The sequence below is a fragment of the Dermacentor andersoni genome, chromosome 4 (assembly GCF_023375885.2).
Source record: "Dermacentor andersoni chromosome 4, qqDerAnde1_hic_scaffold, whole genome shotgun sequence".
Lineage (NCBI taxonomy): Eukaryota > Metazoa > Arthropoda > Arachnida > Ixodida > Ixodidae > Dermacentor > Dermacentor andersoni.
The window spans coordinates 214,007,917-214,035,345 of NC_092817.1; the positions used below are offsets into that span (position 1 = coordinate 214,007,917).

The 27,429-nt window shown below is 45.3% G+C and overlaps 1 protein-coding gene across 1 annotated transcript in view; it reads left to right on the top strand.

Annotated features, from left to right (window-relative positions):
- The window catches only part of LOC126538462 (DNA mismatch repair protein Msh6-like), a 463,753-nt gene that overhangs the window by 151,847 nt on the left and 284,477 nt on the right, over positions 1–27,429 (top strand). Inside the window, exons 10-11 of the mRNA XM_050185304.3 lie at positions 17,259–17,333; positions 17,407–17,542. Coding sequence (XP_050041261.2) covers positions 17,259–17,333; positions 17,407–17,542 — 211 coding nt within the window. The remainder of the gene's footprint in view (positions 1–17,258; positions 17,334–17,406; positions 17,543–27,429) is intronic.

Sequence of the window (27,429 nt, forward strand, 5' to 3'; positions counted from 1 at the left end):
CACTTAATCAAAAACATTGTCTTTAACTCCCTTTGTGCAAGAGCTTGGCAATGGGTGACCAAATGGATTCCTCACGAATTTGTATGTCGCACTCGAGCCGTGGCTATTCATGAGGCAAAGAAGTGCAAGCAGCATGGAAATATTCTTCTGCATTTTTATCTTGCGGAAAACTGGATTGTCCTTCTCTCAAATGAAACACAGTCATATCATTGGCACAAGAAACAAATTACCGACTATGGGTTTGTGCCACTGCAAAGTGGGTATTTTGCGCTACCAGGCATTGGAAGAATGTCTGTGACGATGTGGGTGGACTCCTTAAGCACCAAGCTTCTCTGCAGAACGTGTTGTCTGGAAGCGCCACCTTTATTCAGTCGGCACAGGAGATGGTCTCCCAATTTAGCGGCAACATCAAGAATGTGTCCCTACTTCATGCAGATCACGGTCAAGCACACACAAACAAGGACAAAGTGAGGAGTAGACAACACAAGCGTGGTAAAAGTACAGCACCATATATATCATTAAGCTGTATCGCTTCAACTTTGCGTAAACATGACTTGTGCCTTTTCCCATCTGATAAAGAAGGAGGGTTTGTGGTTTTTACAAGGGTCTAATTTAGTAAAAAGTCCTTAGAAGCAATTTCAACCACCATGCGCGGATCCCAAAATGTTTCGGTGAAAAAACTACAGTTCGCAGGAAAAACCATTTGCGAAAAGCTTAGCTTTAATAAGTTGGTGGCAAACATTGAGAATAGCAATGTTTCTTTCTTGAACGTCATGTTCACCGTGAAAACCCGCAAAGTGGAATGCCCCTGAAGGGAGATTGTCTCCGAGAATGGCACGTGGCATAAATCGGTTGCACTCTTTTTACAGAAGGTAAATCTTTTAAAATTTGATAACCCCTTCCAAATCGAAAATACTGAAATGGTGCTAGGTTTTTTGGAAAATAATTTTGACAAAGGTTTTCTGGTCTGCTCGTTGGAGATTTATAATACTACTTGACACAAGACAAACTCCTTTTTTGCTTAGAAGAGTGCATTGATAGCTTAGGCTCAGTAGCATTTCAGAATGCAGAAGGCATGTCCATAGAAGGTTTCCTTGAGTTGCTAAGCTTTTATCTGAAGACTACCTATGTTGAATGGAATGACCAGATCTTAATTCAAAAGAATGGGATCTGTATAGGCTCATGCATAGCTCCTGTTCTTAGCGACATTTTTTAACCCATTGTGACAGGCTAATTCTTCGCTGCCTCAAAGATTCTAATAATGTGAATGTATTTAGATATGTGGATGATTTTTTTCATTTTAATGCAAAGAAGTGAAGATGGTTTTCCAGCTGGTGCCAATCAGCTCCTAGCGCTTTTTCACGAATGTTGCAATCCTTTAAAATTAACGAATGAAATTCCAGACGATGTTTTATGGTTTCGTGATTTGAAGCTAAAACTCGCTAACAATCATGTATGTGGGAGTACCATCCAAGGGCATGTAAACCCCTGTTACCTTATCATTCATCCCATTCAAAACTTGTTAAAAGAGCAATAGCTGGAGAGTGCTTAGATAACGCCCTGAAGAAATCTTGTTTTCATTCCATTGCAAGAAGTTTCGAAAGGCAAGTAACTCAACTTTTGTCAGCAGGGTATCCTGACAGTGTTCTAGTATCTATAGCTGAGGGGAAGTTGAAAAAAGGAACAAAAAATGAAAGATACTTTCAAGAAGGAAATAGATTACGTGCTGTAGTAATTCCGTACATTCACAATACCTTGCACCGCCTAAAAAAGGTAATCGTAGCAATATCAGAGTAGTGCTTTCCTCCCCTGAGAAGCTACAGAAACTTCGCGAAATGACTAATTCTTTCAAAGAGCCATGTACTGTCAAACATTGTGATCCTTTTGTAACGGGTGCTTCTGGCGGAGTATATGAAGTTCCCTTATAGTGCGGTTCCAGCTGTATCGGTCAGACTGGAAGGTGTCTGAATGAAAGACTTCTAGAACACAGGAGGGTGGGGAATTACTGCGATGGGAATCTTTCTGTGCATTGTCATGACTAGAAGAAAGAACAAAAAGCCATGTAATCCCTTGTTCAAAATGTGTAAGTTATTCGCCAAAAATAGGAACCAGGTTGTAAGGGAGATAATTGAAGTAGATTGCATTAGAAAGATGGGTGTGTCTTGTGTCAGCGCCCGCTCTGTTTTTCTGTCATCCAAAGAAACTAAGTTTCTGAGCATGGGCACCTGATGTCGGCATTTTGTTCTTGTGACGTCATGAACTAAAGTGTTCAAATGATGCCATTTTCTAAATACACGATCAGTTAGAAGTAAGCGCTTTGTTGTCCACACCTCACTTTGTCCTTGTTTGTGCGCGCTTAACCATGATCTGCCATGCGTAACCAACTTGGCCAAAAGTCGCTCTTCTGCTTCATGCGCCTGCTGCAGCCATCTAGGAGCATCATCAGCAGAAGTTTGTGGAGTGGAAGTCATTGCCATGTGTGCTCGCAATAAGTCAAGCAGACATGTGCTTTTTAATTAATAACTGCAAAGGAAACAAAATAAATTTGTTCGAACACCACAAGTATTGTAGAGTTTGTTTGCGCTTGCATTGGCACCCCAAGAAACAAAGCAGAAAGCATGTTCACTGTTCTCGCCACAATAAAAAAAAACTGGGTAAACCTTCCTTCATTTCTGGCAACCCTTGCATTTTCCTTTTTAGAGAGGAAACGTTTAGGGAGAACTGTGCCATGGTGCACTGTTCGGGACTGGCAACCTCTTCCGGATGAGGGGACTTGTATAAGTAAGGTAAAAGACATTGAACTCTAGAGAATGAAGTACCATATTTATTGGCCATTAGTCTGAGGGCTATACAAGTTTAAATGTACAACTTTTGTGGAATGTGGACTGTCTATAAATTATACATCATTTTATTTTATTAAGTCTAAAGCACGCGTGAAGAAAACGAGTTCACACTGCGCCTACAATGCATGTTTTTCTGCGCTAAAACACCATGAAATCTCAGGGTGTCTACCAACCGGGAAAACCGGGAATTCTCAGGGATTTTGAGTAGTCTGGAAGAACTCAGGGAAAACTCAGGGAATTTGTGCTTCTATCAGGGAAAATTAGCTGTAATTTTATTGAAAGGGAACGGAAGTCATGGTAATGCTGGCTCATGTAACGGAGAGGAATCGTAACGAATCTGACAGCACCGATGAGAGTGATTTTGACGGGTTTTAGGATAGACCAACGCATGCATAACTGCTGCAAGTTCATAACTGCATTCATAATGGCCGTATTTCTTGTTATATCTGTACTGTTGCCCAGCTCCCTTCTGTGATGTCCTATGAGTCTTGAAGGTATTTCATTAAATTAATACTAAATACACTTGAACCTCATTATAACAAAACAGGATATAATGAAATAATGGATATAATGAAGTAAATAAGTTCACCTTGAATTCTCCATAGATATCTATGTATTAAAAAGCTACGTTTAACGAAGTGAAATTGTCTAGCCAATGAATATAAAGAACTAGATCAGTCTCGGAAACCAGAACATACCTGACCATTGCACATCAATTACATCACTTTCTGTGGGGTTTGGCACTTGTTCGCTGCGGCAGTTCAATACTCCCACATCCCCGCATCAGATACGCCTTCAAACAACTCTGGACTTCTTCACCACTGCACGTAGCTAGCACAAGTGGTACAACAGTGGCTCACTATCACACTTCTCCATTGACCTCTCTCTCTGGCGTATGCCTGGCTGCGCGAGTCGCGCCATGCTGGGCCGCTACGCGTGGTGTGAAAGATTAGTGCATTCACTTCTTTCTCTATGGCATGTTACAGAGGCAGCCGCCTCCGGCCCTAGCTGTCTGAGATCTCCCTGGCACCATCTTGGAGTTGACGCCCAAGCCGTGCGTTCACTTTTCAATCCCTGCAACCCTCCGCACGGGCTGCAGCTAGGCGTGTCCTCCGAGATTGCATTGGAACCAATTTATCCTCTTACACCACGAGCTGGCCAAGCCAAGCCGGCAAAGTTTGCCTACCTCCTCAATCACATCGCGGAATGCTATGTTGTCTGCCACGTGCTGCTTGACAGCGACGAGCCAAGTGGAAATCGGATGGGAAAGCCCATCACAATGTAACAGATGGCAACTATCTAAAGGCTGCCATCTTGTTTTATTGAAATTTTAATGCATGTGTGGCTGTGTAGCATTTCCGCGGCTGCAAAGCCGTCTTCCTATTTCCATGTTTGCAATCATGCACCCCATTGCAAGAAATCAAGAAAAAGAAATGAGCATGGGCAGGGCATGTAATGAGGAGGGAAGATAACCGATGGTCATTAAGGGTTACGGACTGGATTCCAAGGGAAGGGAAGCGTAGCAGGGAGCGGCAGAAAGTTAGGTGGGCGGATGAGATTAAGAAGTTGCAGGGACGACATGGCCACAATTAGTACATGACCGGGGGTGTTGGAGAAGTATGGGAGAGGCCTTTGCCCTGCAGTGGGCGTAACCAGGCTGATGATGATGATGATGACCCCATTGCATATATGCTAACGTCCTGTAAAAGAAAGATCGCAGTATCAATAAATATGTTGTGGTAAATGGTAATAATAGATATAAACAAGTAACTGATATAACCAAGTAATTTCGGCTCCCTTTCAACTTCGTTATAGTGAGGTTCGAGTGTATGCAGTGTACTGGTTGAAAATCGGTACTGACTTCGGAAAAGACGGTGGTATTGAATTGTCGAATAAGTTGATTCATGAATTTAATATTGATTTTTCTGATATTCAGTATATTCATTGTAGAGACCTGCACAGTACCACATGTTGCGTGCGCCGTGGAGACCCTTGAGCTCCACGGCGCTCAAGTGTTTCACTTCATTTTTGGTTAAAAAGGAGCGTCGAGTGTTTCGTGGATGTGCCGCTGCCTCGGTTGACATGGTAGCGAACTTCGTCGCTGGGAGCACCCCCCAACGACAGTGCCCTATGTGGGTGCGTACAGAGCGCCCGAACGTTGCAGAATGGTGCTACGTCGGTGGGGGCCGCCACTGTCAGTACAAGGTTTATTGGTTCACAGGACTGATCAAAATAATGCCGCCCAAGCTAGCATTTCACTTCGGTGAAACGCTCCAATAATGAAGGCTTTTGGTGCAAAAAAGCGCTGATGTTGGTGATCTTTGTCACTGCGAGTGTTTCTCAACATCGGCCCTTTGTGGGAATTGCACACAAGTACCAGAATGTTGCATTGGCGGGGTGAGTCTTTGTTGGTACAAGGTTCGTCTGCCTTGGCAGGATTGATCGAAATGATTGGTCTTGTCCTGACGACCTGTCCATTCTGTCCAGTCCTGATAACGCAGTGCAGGCAGAGGGAACATTAACAAAGCAGTGTCTATTTCGTAAAGTGCAAAATTGTGTGCAAAGATCAGTCTGATTAGCCGTCGATAGGCTAGCAGATCATGTTGGGAACACAGCAACGAGCTTTATGCCACTTCAAGAGCCGTGCGTCTAACTCACACGTGCGATCTCATAAGCGATCACTGATGAGCCACCTGTATGACCCTATTAGTGCCAAGCATTCCGCGACGACTTGCGGCCTGTTACCACATTGCGAAATGGTGAACGTTCATGGCCATGCTGCCTAGGCCATTAGGCCTACACAGCGCTGCTTCATTGAATGTCAGCGACTTAAGTTACGGTTTGATGCCGAATTCATGCAGACCTATTTGCAGCAGCTACGCGACACTCGGAAATTAAACAAACTGCCTCACAAATTAAAATGAGTTCACTGGATGGCAACAAAGTTGTTCACACCTGCCTTCTTTACAACACACGGTACGCGTTCTTTCATTTTCGACACCATTTGTAGATGCAGGTTGGTCTGTTCTTTTTTTTTTTTGGTCTTCAAGCAACCCATCACAAGGCTTGCTTTGTGTTTACATGCCGGTCACGAAAGTGTCATTGCCGGTTGCATACATTTGCGTGGATGGTGGATAAATGAGGGGGGGAGGTGAGAGAATTTGCCATGGCACTCCAGATTTCAGAATCTTTGATAGGTGGCAAATCATGTTGAACCTGACTGACATGGCGCAGATGGTGCTTGCTTTTTATTGTTGTCGCCAGCCATGGGCGGGGCAGTGATCGAGTCATGTCATGGACGATCCTTTCGTCTGTAGCATAGATTGGCCTTATGATAGCCCACCTGCCATAAATTTGGGATAGCCCTTCTGTATTTTAGAGAAAAATTGTAAAGCAAAACTTTCTATGCTTTAATGTTTTGCTTAACAGCGCAAGAACACCAGAGGGAACAGAAGAGAGAATAGAGTGCTGAACTTCCAACAATTTATTTTGTTTTCAGAAAGCATTGTTAAATACATAGTCACACAAAAGCACAACAGCCATGCGTGGAATGCAGTGATATGAAACACACAGAAATATTCAACATTGCGATAACTCAAGGCAACTCATCTTCTCAGGAGAGTGACAATGGGGATGGGGGGTACTGATGCAAACATCCTTTAAACATAAATTTTGTCCGCTTCAATTATCTCACACGTGACACAATCTCTGTGTTTTGCAATGATACTCGACTCTGTGAACCTTGGGCTGCATTCACACCTGCTGTAGTAGGCAGAAAGCCATTCCTGTATTGCGCTGTTTACATTTTGCATGTGTACATTTGCAAGATAGTCGTTTTTTGCAAAACTACTATCTTGAGCTTTCTTCAATGTGAAAAACCATGAAGTTGACATGCCTTTTAGGCTTACATTTCAGAAAATGGCACCTGGCAAAAATGCCATTCCTTTCTTGCAGAAAAAATCTTAATTGTTTAAATGTCGATGATCTGTTTCTTGTAAAAAACTCTGGTGCAGTAGAGCAATTTGTCAGCTCATGATGTAACGAAAGCCTGTTCCTTGACGTCAAAGGCCTTTATTATCCTTTACCACGTGATTCACTACTTCAATGCATTGATAAATGTGGTCGTTCAAATTCCCATACTTATACTGAAATTAGTGTGAATGGCTTCTCAGAACTAATTCGCTTTTAGTTGCAGTCAATCTACATCCTACAAGAACTGAAATTCGGGCTAGTTCATACGAATTCATAAGAAGTTCTTAAGAGTTCATAAGAATTCATACTTGACTTGAAATGCAAAAAACGAGGACACAAGAAGGAAAGCCAGGCAGGACAAGCGTTACTTGAAACTTAAGTTTATTCTCTGAAAAAACACGCCTAATTATCAGTTGACATAGAGCTCAAAAGCAAAGTACATCATTGCATACATCATTGTACATCATTGCATTGCATCATTGCAATCCTGCTCACCAGAGCAGGATTGGCCACCCTGGTGCAGTACTCGGCCACAACCTCCTATATGAATACAACCTCCATCATTGCATAAGCGCACTCCAAACCCCCCAAAATTTAAAAAGGTACAGAAAGAGAATCATCTCCATTGTCTATTTAACTTCCTCAGATCGAGTGTCCATGCTCGTGGATGATGGCTTTTGTCTTTTTCATTATTAAACCGGGAATAATTATGCAAGAAAAGAGATGAGGCGTGCAGACAGGACACAAGAGTAGAGAAGTGGACAACACGAACATCGACTATACACTGAAGGGAGCACTGAGGCGAAAAAAGAAAGAAGACACAAAACTCATCTGCGCAAGCTCAGGAAGGGTATCACCACGTGTCAGTCGGGTACATGTGTCTGTCTACGTGAGAGATAACTGTTAAGGCACTTAATCTCTTCCTTATGTAAGGTTATCGAAGGCTGACACACACACGCACTTCCACCGTTATAGATATGCCATGCCTCTACCATAAGACGCGTATCTTCATTCCTATGCCTGTACAATATCGCGCATTCATCTAACTCTGGCGTGCAGTTGCAATCTTGCCAATGTAGGAAAATATTAGACGGCGATCCACTGGTTAACGACCTTTTATGTTCCACTAGCCTCTGATTGATACACCGTCCCATTTGACCTACGTAGAACTGGCCACAGCTAAGGGGAATCTTATAGACCACACCCATACGACAGTCAGTAAAACTGTTGTTCTTATTGTGCTTCACTGGACAAATATCTGTTCGTTTTTTGCCTTTTACCTGCTCCTTTTTCCTCTGTACGGCAGCGCATATCTTACCTAGCTTATTGGGAGCAGTGAAAGCAACATTAACATCATATCTACTTGCAACTCTTTTAATCCTGTGCGACACTGAATGAATATACGGAATAGCCACTACTCTTTTTTTGCTATTACTACTTTCTGTAATCACATCCGTCCCCCTCGAAACCGACTTCTTTAGGCACTCAGCCACAGTGGCCACTGCTACACTAGGATAACCTGCTTCTAACAGACGCCAGACCTGCGCATTAAAACTAGCACTCATGTTGTGCATGCAGGATCTGGTGAGAGAAGACTTAAGGCACGACATGGCACTACTTTGGAATGCTTGGATTAAAAGTTTAGCAACGGCTTTGAAGATCTTGGGGAGTACTGCCACCAAACGTGATTTTGTTCGAAGACCAAGGAAATGTCAAGAAACTGAATCACGCGTCGCTGAGGAAATTTCTTGGTAAACTTTAATCCTCCTCCATAAAGTTTAAATTGCTCACTTAATGAGGTAGCAGACGAATCGAATTCTTCCTTATTGCAGAAAATCAGGTAATCATCAACGTAACAAAATATCTTGATAACGCTATCACCTAAGGCTTTCTCTAAGCAACTGTCAACCTTACTCAGGTAAATATTGCTAAGAATAGGGGCAGCCTTTGAGCCAATACAAATGCCTGATTTCTGCAGAAAAACGCCATCTCTCCACCCAATCAGCGTCGACTTCAAGTACATTGAAAGTATTTCTAGAAAAGCTCCCATGGAAACACCGCATCTGTCAATAAAAGCCGACTCTTGCACTTGTTCTTTAATGCACTCATTTACGAAATTTAGCAACCCGTCATGCACCAAGGAATAATACAGGTCTTCGATATCCATACTAAAAGCTGTACAATCACCAGGATTTTCCTCTCTTGAATACTGAACTAGTGCCTGAGAATTACGCAAGCAAAAGGGGTCTGAAAAAACTAGTGAAGCTAAGCAGTTCTATAGGTAACTAGCGACACAGACCTGCCATGTCCCTTTCTCTGACACTATAGCACAACACTATAGCTCTGACACCATAGCTCATGCTATGATATAATCTCATGTGAATATTCAAATTTCTGAATATAGTTTTGAATTTTATGCTGTTCAATGTTCTTATTGAAAAAAAGTTTTATTTTTCGTAGTGCAATGATTGTTGACCTAAATTCAGTTGTGCCACAATATAGCTGGTTATGCGGTCAAGCTTATTGCTCTGTAGTGGAGCCTACCAAAAATGAAAAATGGCAGTGTAACGAGGCCTAGTATGTGTCCGTTATACACCTGCACATGCACCGTCTCCTGTCGCAGTACAAACACAGAGACGTCTAGTCAGAATAAAAGGATTGGTACAGCTTTGGTATGGCCGCATGCACCGTCTGCTATCATAGTACAAACACGGAGACATCTATTCAGAATAAAAGGATTGGTACAGCATTGGTATGGCATTATCTCCTGTTAACACTTTGTCGAGTCATTGCAATAGCCTACAATATTAATTTCTGCATAAATTTCTTTCTGCAATCTTTTTATTATTTTCTTACATGTTCAAAGGCAGTTGCATCATGCCTTGCTATTCATTAACCGATAAGTATTTCAAATGGTTAGTTTAAATGTTGGTCTCATTCTTCCACAGAACAAGTCATTTGTTTAAATATGCAGAAGTTCCTATACATACAACATTGCAGCCACTTCTTTGCAGAACAGCTGTTCGATATTTGATTAAAAAGTATTTGTCCCAAATTACTACTCACTTCAAACTCAAAATCAGCTTTTTGCACATGCTTATTCATGCAACATAAAGCAGGTGGCACATAACAATTTTAAAAAAAGTTGCTACTTTGTGTGAGATCCGCGGCTGCATTCTCACTGATGGTGAAAAATAATGTGCAGTACTTTTCAAATTCCATCACGTGATGCTGCAATGCCGTATGAAAAATGAATGCCATGTGATGTTAAACCTGGATCTGTGTGTTTACCTTAAACATTTGAACAAACTGGTGAAATGTCTCCGCACATGGAGATGGTGATATTATAATGGGACGTCTGATCAAGTAAGCTGTTTTTAAAGTGCGTGGGACACCTGTTCACAGTAAAAAGTGACTTGAAGCAGTATTGAGCAAAACGAGAACAAGGTGAAAGCAGGAGCCAACGTTTCGACAAGTGGACTTGTCTTCTTTAAGGACTTGAAGGACTTGCCTTGAAGAAGACAAGTCCACTTGTTGAAACATTGGCTCCTGCTTTCACCTTGTTCTCGTTTTGCTCATCGTCTTGAATTTCCATCTCCCGTATTCCCTGTGTTTCCCTTGAAACAGTATTGTGTCACAAGGATTTAGTTAAGTCTGAGGAGGTTGTTAACACAGTCATTTGAGTTCTCTTGGATCTTAAAGGGACCCTGAAACGATTTTGACAATTTTCTGCAAACGTACTGAGTCGTTATAGTAAGTCCTTCTGATAATTAATTGACACATCTGAGTGCTCTGCATAAAGCGTGCAATTTATTATAAGGTTTTAAAAATGCACATCGCTGCCGATCGCAGCACACTGCTCGGCTGAATTTTAACCCCTACCCATGTGACGTCAGTGGGGCGAGCTATCCGATTGGCTGACCAGGGCGCGTGATCGATAATTTTTCCAACTTTATGGTAAAAAATAATGTTCATAATAGTTGGAATGTTAGTTAATTTGTTTTTATAAAAAGAAAGTAACATAAAGAGAATGCACAAGAACAATTTTTCAGTACACTTGAGCACTTCCGGCACACAGCAAGTGTCGTCTGCTTGTGTTAAAACATGTTCAGTCTTTGATGAGAGCCGTGCTGTCAGTGTTGGTCTGTCCTTTTGCGAGTGCTACGATTCAACTTAGTTGCGTTGTGGACTGCAAGCATAGCGTTTGGCATTATGTCAAGCTGCAACATTGTGTCCTGCAAGCCAGTAGACGAGCGGACTGGCTGCAGCGCATTGGACAGCCGCTATCTGATGGGCCCTAGGATTTGCGCGATTGCGGCCGTCACTTTACACCGGAAGATTATTAACGCAATAGCGTTTCGCGAGTCCGGTATTAGGGTAAACACAAGCGCAAGGTGACAGGGCCTGGCCGTGTCCCCTTGCGTGTCGTTTCAGGGGATGAACAGAAGCGCAAATGTGAATGGTCTGCACGGTGCAGCCACCTGGTGGCATAGAGCTCAACCACACACAGTAGCAGTAACAAAATGTATTCTTCTTTGCTGCTGGTGTAAATTTTTTGCAGGAGTGTAATTGTTAACACGTTTTTGTAAATGTTTAAAATGTTTTACACTTGGTTAGAGCAATATTAGCTCTTTCTGTGGCTGGTTAAACTCTGGGCGAACGGGTGGCTGGACCGTGGAGACTGACCAGGCAGCTCACGTACTTCTACACTAAAGTTCCTTCATTAGCTTGAGTTTATGCCTCCACCGTTCCGCCAAAACGTTCAGCTATGTGATTACCGGAATACCAGACACGTTCGGCGCTGCGATAGAATGCTCGCAACGCACGCTGCTTTGATAGCTCTCGGTTGGGGTCGACGGCCAAGCGGCTAGCGCAGATGTTTTGCGCGGGCGTGCGGGCGGGCGGGCTCCAAAACAAACGGAAGTGGACAATGTGATGTCACATCGTGACGCAGAACTAGTAAAGGCGGAGCTTAGCCCCGATCACTTGGCGAACGAGTTGAAGGGGAAAAGCATGGCTAGGGAGGAGGGTCACTTGTAATCGCTTGTAGCTCCATTAATACATAACGCTTCACTTAAATTGTGATGCATATGTTCTACTTAAGCTGTGCCCTACACGTCTACAACATTTGTCTGAACCGTTTCAGGGGCCGTTTAAGCTACACAGATTGGCTAAAAAAAAATGTCCTTTCTCACCAAGACACAGCCCACCAACTCGCACCTCTGCAATCAGAATAAAGCAACTTTAGCACTTTTTGCCCATGTGTGTGATGCTCCAAGGGGACTATGTTGAGAAATCGCAAAGAAATTTTGTGAGAAGGGATTTCATTGCTTTATTTTGCCCGACTTGTAGAGGGACTCCATTTTTTTGCTTGCTACGAGCATCTGTCAAACTGCCGGGACCAGCGGCACAAGCACAGAGCCAAACACATCGACTTCCATGGATTCGATCCTCGTATGATCAACAGAATTGATCAAATTATTTCGCAAGCTGAATTGAACAAGATGCAGAAAAAATGCCATAATATACTGCTGATTAATTTGGCAGTATTTGCCCTAAACATGCCCTCAAATGAAATGCAAACCCGCTTTCTGTATGTCCTAAGAAAACTAAGTAGAAATGACATTAAAAAGACATTAAAGGCATATACAGGGTGTCTACCAACCGGGAAAACCGGGAAAACCGGGAATTCTCAGGGAATTTGAACAGTCTGGAAAAACTCAGGGAAAACTCAGGAAATTTGTGCTTCTATCAGGGAAAATTAGCTGTAACTTTATTGAAAGGGAACGAAAGTCGTGTTAATGCTGGCTCCAGTAACAGAGGAATCGCAACGAATCGTCATTGACTCCGTGTCATCGGCACGATGTATTGCCAGAGTAGTTAACGACCGATTTTCTAGACGCCCGATTTTTCGGACATGCCCGATAATTTGCACGGTTTTGCGGCACCACCACGTACTCCATATAGTCAATGTATATTGCCCTGACTGCAGGTCTGAAATGGCATTAATCAAAGCCGCCACCGCCGCTATTTTGATTATCTCGCCGCCTCGAACCGGCACTCTCGCAGGCAGATCCGCTGGCAGCCGTAACCACCACCGCGGCAACGTTAGGCCTAGCTGCTTCTATGTTCGCTATTAAGCTTCTTGCCGTGCGGTGCCGTGTTTTTCATTGAAAGAATTCGCCGCTATCACCAATGGCACCGACTCCGCCTTTGTAATCCTCGCGATTGGCTTTGAAGCTCGCAGAGCACAGTGCGTTGCGTAATGCCAGTCTCCGAAAGTTAGCTTCGCCTCAGTACACTTGTGTTAGGCGGTGAAGCATAACAAGCGTGGGAAGGGGGCAATTGTCACGGGACACTGTATGTATTACTTAATTACACATGCGTGCTCCCCGTATCCTGTCACAGTACAAGCCCGGATATGCCTAATAAGCGTACTGGCAGGCCTTCAGAGCTTTTTCAGACGTGCCTGTGGTAATTTTATCCCTTAAAGGCAGTTAAAGACATGCATTAATGTTTTTCAGACTGCCCGTTTGTTTTTTCAATTTTTTTTGCGGCCCCTCGGAAGTCCGAAAAATCAAATGTTGACTGTACAACTGACCAAGAGGATGCTTCAGATGATCCATGTGGTGAAAGCGTGTTAGAAGGAGGATGAGAACAGAAAGGACCGACGCACTGAGGAATTAACGGGAAAGGAAGGGTGCCGCCGGCTTTTTGAAGGAGCTTGAGCTAAAAAAACTAAGTGTTGGCTGACGCTGAGACACAGGTGTCCCTCATCCAAACCAAAATAAATTGTTTAAGCAGTGAAACCCAACACTGAGATGTTGTGTACGGGCTGAGAGTATGTCAGGACAGTTGAGGTTGACTTCCCAGGTGCTGAGAGAGAACCTTAGTTGTGACAAAGTTCAGGACCTCATACAGATGAGCTTGCTATCAGTTGATAGAAATAGCTGATATTAAAAAAATATTTACTTATGCATGCATTTCCTTTTCATTCGTATTTGAAAATGTTCGACTCAATTTGGAATGGGCTTTACCATTTCTTTCGCTGTGCATTTTACTAACACCTTCCTTCTGTTTTCTTTTTAAATAAAATAGATATTACTCCTTACTATTCAAACTGGATTAAGTCATTTTTTTGTTTCAGCATGCTTACTAGAGAGTGACAGCATCGGGCAACGTGGTGTCAGCCTGTCTTGACATAAAACAAAGTTCTGGCTCATTTAGGGAATTTCGCAAAGGTGCTCAGGAAAAACCTGGAAAACTCAGGGAATTTGGAAATGTCAACTTGGTAGACACCCTGATATACAGTAGTAAAATAGTCCAAAAATGTATGAATGAGGTTCTGTTGTATTAAGTCAAGCTAAAGTGATAAACTAAGGCGCGAGAACATATAAAATGCCAATATTATCACGAACAGAGCTTTAGTAATTGAGAAATTGATGTAAATGCAGGGCATGCTTTGACACTCCCCTGGGACATTCAAGTACTAGATCGATGATGTAAGCACTCTTCATTATAATTCTGTCGCTAGTACCAAACCACTCAAAATAAAAAGATTATTGCATTGCATTATAAGACGGAAGGAAATGCTACTAGTCTCGATCTGTTCTGTCTTTAGAAAAAGGGAACTTGTTAATGTCACTGTTGAAAATAGCGTGGCTTATCGAAATATTTAATTTTCGCTCAACTCTGCACCACCCATGCTTTCATATTTCAATAGTTTCGTTATCGCATAGTGTTGGGCTGATTTTCTGGCTCGTGAAACTCGCACGCACTGCAAGTAGCAGAGAATGCTACATCCATGTGGTGTCCTAGGATGCCCAAATGGTCCACCCCACTTGACCAAGAGCAGCTGCAACAGCAAATCCAACGCTCTTTCTTGGCTCCATTTTTCCATGGCTGCGCATTGTGTTTTGTGCAAAAAACTGTGCTGCTCTCTGTTGGGCATTGTTTTACGCACAGAGGCCAACAAAGCTGGTAATGGTGGAGGCAACGTCACCACTCGCCGCTCGAGGGCAGGTGACTAGAATTTCTTTAAAGGTATGCGCACCCTTTAGATGCCATTTTCTCTTAGACGAAGTCTTTTTCTTGGCACGAAACAAGTGCTGTGAGGCTTCTGGAAGGGCATTCTAAAACTCTATGTTGACCTAATATTAATATAGTGCAGGCCACATAGCAAATTTTGGTTATACACTGGAAGTTTTTACATGCCCTCTAGGGAGCGTTCTACCGCAGTAATTTTTCTAATTCGTTCATTAACAGCTGAGATAAATCTGCCACGAACCCATAATTTCAAGAGGCAAGCATCACCAACTACCTAACACTTTCCATTTGCCCCCTGTCTATCCTCTGCAAGGGAAATTCCTTTGCTGCGTTCTCTCATACCAGAGCTGGAGGATCGTGTAATGCATACATCATACATTCTTTCTTTTTCTTTTTCCTCGCTTTCTTGCTGCGTGGCGCGCTTTCACTGATGGTCCTTCGGGCAGGCTGGTTCGTTTGTCTTCTTTCGCGCTATGCATGAGAACAGCTGACCAGCGGTATAAGGCACTGCTACATGAACACTGAGGCAGACGCAAGTGGGATCGCGGAGCAGGATTACGCGCTGGAACACGGTAGAAAATTACATAGTTTTGCTCTCTGAATGTCCGACTGCACGACATGGGAACAACCAGATGAAACGGAAGTACCTCTCTTGCTATGTGCAAAGTAAAACAAACAAAGACGTGAAGACTTTGTCTTGCCGATCAACAGTGACAAGACAAAGCAGATGATGTTTTCTGTGCTCACTGATACTCCTGCGAATACCGATTCAATTAACAATAGCATAATTGCAAGAATTCAGTCGTTTAAGTTTTTGGGTGTGCACTCCTGATTTAACGTGTAACGTTCATATAGAGCATGTAACAAATAAAGGTATTAAAAGGTTCAGGCCCATAGAAGTGTATGTACCAGCCATACCAGGTTGGGGTGGAATTAACTGAAAAACTGAATTACCTGGAGTCGAATTAACGGACGTCTACTCTATTTGCAAGGTACAACTGCAATCTGAAACTACACGAGCTGAAATGAACGCAGAAGCGGCAGAAATAGCTATTTTGATGGAAGTCTGTTGAAATGGGCGAGAACTTCTCTCTGGCCCTCAAGTGTGTGTTGGCTTTCCTGGTGCTGCCACACACGAGCCAAAAAACCTTCACTATGCGTTGTGAGAACTTGTGGCTAGTTTTTGATGTAAGCAAGCCTAGCATCGTTCTCTAGAGGTAATGCAGGAAAAATAAGAGAATCTTTTATATTATATTATATGTGTTTATATTATAACAGCACTACAGATGTCATCTCACAATTTTGAGGTATATCATATAAGATACAATATAAATAATATAATAAATATAAGTACAGTATAAATAAAAAAGGACCGTGCTTCACTACTTTTTTACAGATGATTCCACTAGTGGGCAACAATGAAGCTACAGTATTATGCAGAATGAGTACTGTATTTTAGTGGCCCGATGTGTAGTGTCTTAAGGGAGTAAATAATTTTTCCCCACTTTAGTTCACAAGGGACTATGCCAAAGTTAAAGACGTGGATATTTATTGAACAGAAAACATGGGACAATAAATAAAAAATTGATTTCATAGGGATAGGATGAATGCTGTCTAGACTGGTGACACTAACTGCATTGAGAACTCCTTGAGGTGTTGCGAGAAAAAGATTGTTAAAGCAACTCAGGTGGGACATCACATTTATCAGCCTCAAAAGTTTTCTTAGTAAAGACTGCTAAATTTTTGGGAAAGCTTACGAATTTAGACTTGTACGGTTTTTCAAATGTTGCATCAAGTCTTACGAAAAATTAAGTTGTAAAATTTTCACTTATCTGCATATGAGCATACCCCTGGAAGTCTTCTGACGGTGAAAGGACACCAGAAGGGTGCTTGCTTAGAGAAAGTCATTTAGACATGTTCCTAAAGCAGGCATACTTGGCAAAAAAAGTCACTGTGGTCTAACAGCAGTGTGTTGCCTGTTTGTCACTGCTGACCCAGGTATGATGCTGCTGATGTGCTATGCCTGAAGCTTGTTTATGAAGTGCGTATGCATCCCCCAAAAATCCAAGGCAAGCTTCAAAAAGAAAAAGCGCGCTATCACCCCTTCCTTCTCCAGTTTCTTGTCCATGGGTTTCTTACGAATTTGGAAGTTTCACAGGTTGGCAAATATGCTTGTGCAATATCGGATGGCTGCTAATATGTAATGGCCTCGTGCATAATTGCAATTACGCTGCAGTCTTGGACATGTCTGTTGAAAATGGAATTGATGAGCTCCCAGTTCTTCCTTTTTTTGCTCAACACTGGATTGACAAATTTTTCCTTCATAATTGCATTAAGCAGGTTAAAGAATTTCCTTTGTTGTGTGATAAATGTTGTAATTAGACTTTTCATGGCCAGGTGGGCAAGTTCTACGAACTGTACCACATGGATGCAGTCACTGGAGTGGAGGAACTTGGCCTGGTCTTTATGAAGGTGGGTGTGTTTTAACCGAGCATGTCATGTCATGTGCTTCTTTCTTGCTGTGTGCCTTTCTTGCTGTGTGCAGGGCGATTTTGCGCACTCTGGCTTCCCTGAGATTGCGTACGGCCGATACTCTGAGGCCCTCATCCAGAAGGGCTACAAGGTGGCACGGGTTGAGCAGACTGAGACCCCCCAAATGATGGAGGAACGGTGTCGCAAAAGTAGGTCCACACCTTTCGAATGCCTTTTGAGGCCATTGAGGCCAGGCCAGGTCCTTGATGTTGTAAGAGAGAAGTGTCGATTCAGTCTCTTTGGACATTGAAACTTTATTTACAAAATGTAGTGGTTTTTAGTTAACCCCAAGTGTGTACTTGAGCTAGTTGGTTGAGCAAATTTACAGGGAACAGCATGAAAGGACAGGATGAGTACTTCTTTATTACAACTGTGGTCAGCTACCAGGTAAACAACACACTAACAGACTAAAAAACTGGAAAAGCTATACAAAAATTTCGAGATAAGCAGGGTTTCAAGATGAATGAAATCAGGAAAATAGAAACCCGCTCCATGTGGTCTCTCCATGTGGTCCATGTAGTCCATGCGTGGCCATGCATGGACCACATGGAGCCTTTTCAAAATGGCTGTAGTAATATTCTCAGCTGGTAACGTCCGTTTGACCCTGTATCAGTGCCTACGGCCGTTGCTGGCACTGCGCCAAGATAGCAGAAGAGTCAGATGATGCACCCTAACCAAGGGCATGGGGTTCTCACCCATGCTCTTGGGACAAAAGAACAACACATTAGTGCAAACAATCATAAGGGCATTTACTGCACCTTTCATGCACTAATGCTTGATAGGCGACTCACAAGAACATGCCGATGGCCGTGTGGATAATCTTGGAAGTCCAATTCACCGTGACCGGATAGCGAGCGAATATATTCGCCCCGTGCTGGGCACCAAGGCCTGGTCGTTCGCATGTACGGTCTCGTAAATCATGTTCGTCCATCTCCGTGTAGGCCTTGTGAGAAACTCTCTCAGAAGGATGGAATGGCGGCACGCCCGGAACGTCTGCGCCATTTGCCGACCCCGAGCATGAGAGGAAGAGCCTACTCCCTGTTACGCCCGACTAACCTCGCCGTTAGGTGATACCAGTAGCGCAACAACTGTGCCATCTCTTGCACTACTCTGCAGCCATGTTGACCACAGTTGTAAAGCCACGCAGCAAAGCCGGATTACAGGAGACAGGAGTCGCCCGCTGCTGTTGCTTAGTGGCTGTGGTGTCGGGTTGCTAAGCACAAGGTTGTGGGATCGAATCCTTGCCATGGTGGCTGCATTTCGAGAGGGGTGAAATGCAAACACACCCATGACTTAGATTTAGGTGCACGTTAAAGAACCCCTGTGGTCCAAATTTCCGAAGTCCGCCACTACAGCATGCATCATAATCAGATTGTGGTTTTGGCACGTAAAACACCATAATTATTACTATTATTATTTTTAAGGAGACTGAAGCCATACGGGGAAAATGACATATCAGGGGACGTGCGAGATAAATGCATCCCCACATCCCCCCACCCTTAAATCACTATATATTCCGGCAAAACACGTCACAGTGTAACACCAACGCGTGCTTTGTGAACAAGATGTACAGTAATAGCTTGTTAATTCCGCAGGGATGCTACAAAAATTCGGATTATACGAAATTTCAACTAATGAAAGTCACAGAAAGAAATCGCTCAGCATATATAGTTCGACGTAGTGTGAGTGCGTGCACACACATGCCTATAGTTAGAAACACTGGTGCAGCAGACGCAACTGGAGGTGGCCAGACATCGAGATGGCTCTTGCTCCATCCGCACGTTTGTCGCGCCGACTGCGCCGGCCCACAATGCATGGCGGGGAAAAGGTGCCCATGCCACTGTGCTGACGGCCGCAGGCAGCCCTTCAAAGCAGCGTGCGGGTTGGGCATCGTTCTGTGCTTGCTCCGAAGAAAACAGCCGACGGCGCACGCATCGAAGTGTGCAGTCGATGGCAATTTGGCTGGCGCAGCGCAAGCGCTGTAGTGTGACTAGCCGCACACGCCGCGCGCCGACGCTTGCCGCAGGATCAAGAGGTGCGCTCTAAAATGCACTCTCGAAACACATTACAACCTGCTGCGACATTGGTCTCTGTCGTACTTTCTTAAATGCACCAGCTGTATGCTGCTCAGTTGAACTATACGCATAGGTGGCGTCCAAACACGTATCCCAGCTATGCTTTCCTTTGAGTAGTAGCCACAAATCTCAAAGGCTACGGTTTTTGGCACTGCGAGTGCCAATAAACGTTACGGCCGCCATGTTATAGACATCACCTGGTGCCGCTTCTTAGCAGAACACCCTGTAGATAAAGAGCATAGCCTCCAAGATGTGCCATGAAAAAAAAAGTAAAAGCAGTTTCACCCGGAAGGCAAAGCATCGATTGCGATAGCAAATTAGCAGACAGCGGTATGAAGTAAGGATAAACGTGGGTCGTCTGTGTTCTTCTTTTGTCCTGTTTCTGATGCGCTGTGCCTTTTTGCCCCCATCATGAAGTAAGGATAGTACTTTTATCCACCATACAAATTTGTAAACATTCGCTTGCTAACTAAAATACTAAGCATGGTGTCAGTGCGCACAGCAAACATGAACACATCACACCCGATTAGTACGGACACTTGCTGTCAAAATGCTGGCGTGAGGGAACGTGGCAACAACAGTGAGCAAAGTGACATTTGTGTTGTCTATTGCTTTAACGCAAAGTGAGCGCCAACAATACAAAGCACACCCAAAGCTACGAGCTGCCGACGCCACTAGACTCTGCCTCGTGGGGGTAGAATACCACCTTGCTCTGTCCCCAATGCAGATCACTCTCAAGATATGGCCGTGTGACCGCGCACAGCCGCCACATGCCACAGTCGGAACTGGAGAGAACGCACCTCCCTGGCGCCTCGCAATGTTGGGTGCCTTGCGCGCGGCAGAAGACGATCTCCTCTTCGCATTCGTCCCTTTTGCGCAAGCGAGATTGAGTCGCAATCGTCGGCTCCCCTTGTATGCTTCCACTCGCACATTCATACAGCATAGGGTGTGCGGTGACGGTGATGCCAACGGCAAAAATGCACTTAGAGTGTCCAAATAATTGCTATCACTATTAAAAAAACACGAATAAAAAACGCAGTGCCACGTTCGCGTTTTTATCTTGAAGCTCTTGAGAGAGGGAGAGAACCGATCTGCAACAGACGGCCGTAGATAAATAGTAAAGCTGCGCGGTTATGATTGTCGCCAATATGCTCCCATGCACAATGGCATCGAGCTTGAATTATCGGTGGCGGCGTGTATCTCAGGGGGAATTAGCGGGATGCGTTGCATATTGCTTTCAATACATTGTTGGACGGATCGCGCCGGCTACTTCGAGTTATCAGAAATTTCAAATTAACAAGGTGCGAATGAACAAAATTTACTATAGTACGTGCAGCAGTGGCCACGCCGAGGAAATGTCCACGCGCTGTCCATAACATGCGAGCCGACATTTTATCCGGGGTACATAATGTGGGGGTTCCACTCTGCGTGTGGCTAGGGCTGAAGGTGTGCTCCTGATCTAGCCCCACACAGTTGCTCCATGGTACTCCCCAACCCGTAGCGCAGGAATCGCGGCTTTGTCGGGTTCGAACCAATAAGGCAACCAGCTGCGTCAACTGTAGCAATGTTTATTGTTACAAGCAATAAAAAATACTGGCAGAGGGAAATCCTCTCCGTAAGAAATTGTAATAGGCTGGCCTCATTGCCCGGGATAGTCAGGCAAATGAGGTCACTCACTGGTTGCAGTACATACTCCAGTCTGGCACGTTAGGGGTCCGGCGTCGGAGAGGGAGGGTCTTCCCCGGTTGCGCTGTTTTATACTGTCAGGAGTGACAAGCGTAAACGAAGAAAGAGGACGAGGAAGAAGGAGTGAAGCGAGCGCGTGGAGCCACCATCTTGGAGGAGGGGCGGGCGCAGAGAAGGACGTGGTGGCCAGGGCGCAGCGTTCCAGGAGAAGACGGCCGTAGATCGCCTCTCTGGGTCCTACCCCAGTTCTTAGGCGACACATCGGCTTCCCGCCTGAGTACCAGGCTCGGCGAGCAGATATTCGACGTCCCCGGAACTACCGCTGGCCCGGACCTACCTGCCAGGACAAGTCAGCGTTTACGCCGCTGAACGTAGACGCACGGAGGCTGGCTGCAGCCAGTCACCGTCCCGTCTAGGGAACCAAGCTGGGCCGGCGCGCACCGGGAGCGCCAGCCGGCACGAGCCCCGCTCTGCCGGAGCGCGACAGCTCCTCAGCGACTGTGCCTTCGTCACGTCGGCCGGGGCATCGGTGACGCCGGACACCAGCAATGACTGAAGACGATCAGATTACAACGACGGACTACAAACCGGGGGACGTGGTCTCGGCAAGACCACGTCCCCCGGTCTCGAACAGAACCGGTACTGTAAGCGCCCCTACTACAGCGAATAGACGATCGCCGCACAGACGTTAGTGAACGCGGTAGCGCGAGCGTAAAGCTTAGCAAGGGAGGACGCATTCCGTGTGCAATAAGTGTCGATCGTTACCGTGTGTTACTGTTGTTAAAGTCCATATTGAATGAATGTTGTGTGTGCTGCACCTTGCGTTCATGTGTTCCTTCTGCCTGCTCAAGCAAGTGTACCAGGCGTTAACGTATGTGTGACATATACTTTCTTACCTTTGCGAGGGGAATGTCCTTCTCGCCCGTCACATATCTTTCCACAAATCCTATATATGTAGCCCTCCCAGACCCAAGCGCATGCATACAGCATACAAGGCATCAAGCAGATTTGGGTAAAAAACACGTTATCTCAGTAAGGCCACTTACAGAAAAAAAGATGTCTTGACATAATTCGGACCAGCTTTTCTAATGTAAGAAGCTTCCAAAGTTTCACGTGCCGTTTGTTGCCTACCTCTACCCAATATCCTCAGATCTCTGAACCGTGAAATACAATTAGTGCAAGCCCTGCAGTGTTCTACTAGCCATTCACCATTATTATTTTCTATATCTATTGCATGTTCCCTAAGTCAGTCATTCAAGCAACGCTCCGTCTGGGCAATATATGTTTTTCTGCAGGGCAGGGGAATTTCATAAATGACGTTTGTCGACCACTTTATGAAACTCTGGGCATGCCTTGCATGACAACCAACCTTTTGGTCTTCGCAAGTTATGCGTCGGCTAAGCTGGGCTAGCTTTTTGGGAGCTGATAACACTACCGGTACATTGTACTGGTGAGCCACTTTTTTGAGACAGTGCGAAACCCTGTGGATGTGATGAACCACTATAAGCCACTTGTTGCTTACTGATTCTTTTCTGCTGGCACCAGCTTTTATCTTCTTCAGAAGCACTTCTGCTACAGGGACCAAGACCGACTCAGGGAAACCAGCTGCAACCAGCCTGCCCAATTGTCAAAGCTAGCTTGCATCTCATGCACACATGACTTCCAGAGTGACGACTCCAGGCAGAGGTTTGCGATGCCTCTTTTGACTACTTTCGAGTGGCCTGAATTATACAGCAAGTACTTTTTGCGCACGAGGAGAATAATAAGCCCAGCAAATATGCCCATCTACCGACTTTGACTGTAAATCTAAAAACTGAAGCATGCCATTAACCGGCAGTTCATGGGTAAACGATAGCCCTTTTCTGAGCTTGCTGGCCCCTTCTTGCCCAAGCGCTTTTCTCGGACGAAGCAGCAGTAGAAGTGGGAGGCAAAGCACCAAGGGCAGCCAGTAGGTAAGCTCTCCCAAGTAACGAAGGACCCAAGAAAGAAACGACAAAGAATGAAAGTGTCCAACTCAAAAGATCAGATAGCATTTGCGGAACTGTCAAAACTAATCAACAAGCAGAAAATACGGGATATTTGAAATTATAATGCGAGAAAGTCTGCTATAATGTGACGAGTCTGCTGAATTCGGTGGCATGCTGGCCCGTGCCTGAGCCATCAAGGGTGTGGAGGCGACACACGAGGCGCTGTCCCTTTGGCAAACGTTGGAGGCACTCGATGTGGTGCATCACCTGCTTCCGTGCGCAAAGTCAGGGCGGCCAGCTTTCCGCTTCGGCGAGAGTTGCTCCCACTTGCGAGCATCGAGGAAGGCCGTAAAGTTGACGGATTACGGAGCGATGCTCCACATCTATGGCTTTCCAGTTGGAGGCTCTGGCGTTGGTGATGGGAAGCGCATAGAGCACTCGTGATGTTGCGACGGAGTTGTAAACTTGAAGCGGAAGTTGCGGCGTACAGCCACGACCGCAGGCGAGCAGGGAGCGTGTGGCGCCAGCCACCTTCTTGGAGTCCTTGCAGAGCTGGGAGACAGCCGTATTAAAGTTGACACGACACTTAATGTTGAGGCCGAGGTATCTCACTTTTCTCTGCCACGAGAGGGGGCTTCCTCGCAGTGTGAGAGAAGGCACTTCGAAGCACACACGAGCACGAGGGTGTACTATCAGCGCCTAAGTTTTTGACGCCGAGAGCTGGAGCCCTATGCTGTCGAGGTAATGATCGACTGCGTTGATCGCCGACTGCAGGGATTCGCGCACTTGAGAGCAAACAGTGCGATGTCATTGGCGTAGATCGCCACATGGACTTCGTGGGCTGTCATCTTCGGTATGTAGTCAGGTAGTCTTGCCAGAGCCAAGTTAAAAAGAAACGGGCTGATAACGCTACCTTGGGGAATGCCGGAAGTCACGCTTCGGGGGGGGGGCATGAGCGCGTTGCCAACTCGCACTCTGAGCGTGCGGTCACTGAGGAAGGCCGCAACGTAGTCGAAGAGGTGGCAGGTGACATGTAGCTCACGTAGTGCTTGAGTGATGGTGGTTTGGGGCAGACCATCGAATGTGCCTTGCACGTCCAGCAGCATGAGATATCCGGCTTGGTGGCGACTTGCTGCATCCTCGAGTGTGGCCACGACGTCCGCGAACGAGTCCGCTGCAGACCGCAGTCGCCGGAAACCACTCTGTTCGGGGGTGAAAGCATCGAGGGCAGACGCAATCCACTCAAGGCGGTGCAAAGCCATGGTCTCCAGTGTTTTGCCGACTACCAAGGTAAGCGACACTGTACGATAAGACTTTGCCGCGCTTGAGTATGGGGACGACGATTGCTTCTTTCCAGTCGGCGGGGATGATGCCACTGCGCCAGGCACCATTGAAGGCCTCGAGCAGTGAAGGGAGCTGCGCTGCGTCGACATTCCTGAGGACCTGATGAGTTAGTCCGTCGGCACCAGGCACGGAGAGTCGTTTACGCGTGCTGAAACACTGCGCAGCTCACTGAGGGTAAACTCGGCCGAACACAGCACTTCAACATGCTTCAAGATTGCACTCGTAGAAAAATAGCACAGGGGAGCCAGGAGTTCAGCCTTGTTGTGTGGCAGGAGTTCGCAGGTTGCACTGACGGGCCGTACAAACGGTGACGGCGGAGCGAAGGTATCCGCAATGAGTTTGGCCAATTGCTCGGTGCTCAAGCCCTGAGCCACTGTGATAGAGAGTGCAGGATGGCGGGGGATCTTGGGACGGAGGAGGGCGGCGAGGATGCGCCAAGGGCGCGACTTGTCGCGAGCGTCTTCCAATGACACACAGAGACTCTGCCAGCTCTGGTTGCAGCGCTGCCTGGTGTGATGGCAGCATGCAGCGTCAAGGCGGTTATATATAGTTCAATGTTCCACCTTGTCACTTCTGATGTGACAGCATTCATCGCGACGACGGACAGTGCGCAGGTTGAGGAGCTTTATGATGGGGGCTGGCGTTCCAGCAGGCACCTTGCACGATTTGGTAGTGGCGTTCACACGCCTCGAAATATGCATGGGGATGTCTGTGTTCGCCGGAGGGGGTGTGGCGCAGAGTGACCGGAACTGGGACCAGTCCGTGACGTGATATGTACACGTTCTTGTGCGGTTCAGGCCGAGCGGGTCGAGGGAGATCGGGTAGTGATCTGACCCCTGCGTGTCAGGGCTGCGAATCCACTCGTACTGGCAGCGCTCACGCACGAGTGACAAGTCTCTATTGACTTCAAATGTCCCAGAGAATTGGAAGAATGCCAACATTATACTAATCCACAAAAAGGGATACGTTAAAGAAGTGAAAAATTATAGGCCCATTAGCTTACTTCCGGTATTATATGAAATATTCGCCAAGATAATCTCCAGTAAAATAAGGGCAACACTGGACTTTAGTCAACCAAGCGAACAGGACGGTTTCAGGAAGGGATACTATACAATGGATCACATACATGTCATGAATTAGGTAATCAAGAAATCCGCAGAGTACAAACAGCTTCTCTATATGTTCTAGAACTGGTACAGCGCAACATACTAAGGAAGAAACAAGCAGAGCTGGCCAGATAAAGGAACAGAGTGCTGCTCTCTATATGGCTTTCATAGATTACAAAGAGGCATTTGATTCAGTAGAGATACTAGAATGATAGAAAGCTGAGCTAGTTGGTAAGGATTCATTATGCAAAAAAAGGGGTGAGGCGTGCAAACAGGACACGAGAAGAGTAGTGAACACGAACGCCGGCTATCAACTGAAGCGAGCACTGAGGTGAAAAAAAGAAAGAAGACACAAAACTCATCTGCGCAAGCTCTCGAATAGTAACACTATGTGTCAGTCGGGTACATATGCCGGTCTACGTGAGAGATAACTGTTAAGGCACTTAATCTCTTCCTTATTTAAAGTAATCGAAGGCTGACTCACGCACGCCCTTCCACCATTATAGATATGCCATGCCTCTACCATAAGATACGTGTCTTCATTCTTGTGCCTGTACAGTATCGCGCATCTAACTCTGGCGTGCAGTTACAATCTTGGCAATGTAGGGAAAGATTAGAAGGCGATCCACCGGTTAACGATTAGATCGCCTTCTAATCTTTCCCTACATTGCCAAGATTGTAACTGCACTCCAGAGTTAGATGAATGCGTGATATTGTACAGGCATAAGAATGAAGGTACACGTCTTATGGTAGAGGCATGGCATATCTATAATAACGGAAGTTCGTGCTTGAGTCAGCCTGTACTGTCACATGTACCCGACTGACATGTGGTGATACGATGCCAGAGCTTGCACAGATGAGTTTTGTGTCTTCTTTCTTTTTTTCGTCTCAGTGCTCCCTTCAGTTGATTGTCGGCGTTCGTGTTGTCCGCTTCTCTTCTCTTGTGTCCTGTTTGCACGCCTCACCCCATTTTTTTTGCATAAGAAATACTAGCAGTCATAGGGGCATTTCATAATCAAGAAATACAGAGCTTTTACATAAATATCTTTGAAAGTATGTATAGAGATTCCACACCTACCTTAATTCTCCACAAGTAGGATAAAAAAACGGGTCGGACAAAGAGACGCAATCTCTCCAATGCTATTCACTGCGTGCTTGGAAGAAGTATTCAAGCTATTAAACTGGGAAGGCTTAGGAGTAATGATCAACAATGAATGTCTCGGCAACCTTTGATTTGCAGATGACATTGTCCTGTTCAGCAACACTGGAGACGAGTTACAACAAATGATTCAGGACCTTAGCAGAGAGAGTGTAAGAGAGGGGTTGAAGATTATTATGTGGAAGACAAAGATAAAGATGAATAACCAGGCAAGGAACACTTAAGTGTTCAGGATCGCCAGTCAGCCTCTAGAGTCTGTGAAGGAGCACGTTTACCTACGTCAACTAATCATAGGGAACCCTGATTATGAGAAGGAAATTCATAGAAGAATAAAAATAGGTTGGATCGCATACGGCAGACATTGTCAGATCCTTACTAGAAGTTGGCCTTTATGATTAAAAAGAAAGGTGTACAATCATTGCATTATACCGATGCTAACATAAGAGGCAGAAGCTAGGAGACTGACAAAGAAGCTCGAAAACAAGTTAAGGACCACGCAAAGAGTGTTGGAACGAAGAATGTTAGGCGTAATGTTAAGAGACAGGAAGAGAGCCGTGTGGATCAGAGAGCAAACGGGTATAAGTGAAAGGAAATGGAGCTGGGGCAGGTCATGTAATGCATAGGTTAGATAACCGGTGGACCATTAGGGTTACAGAATGGGTGCCAAGAGAAGGGAAGCGCATTCGAGGACGGCAGGAG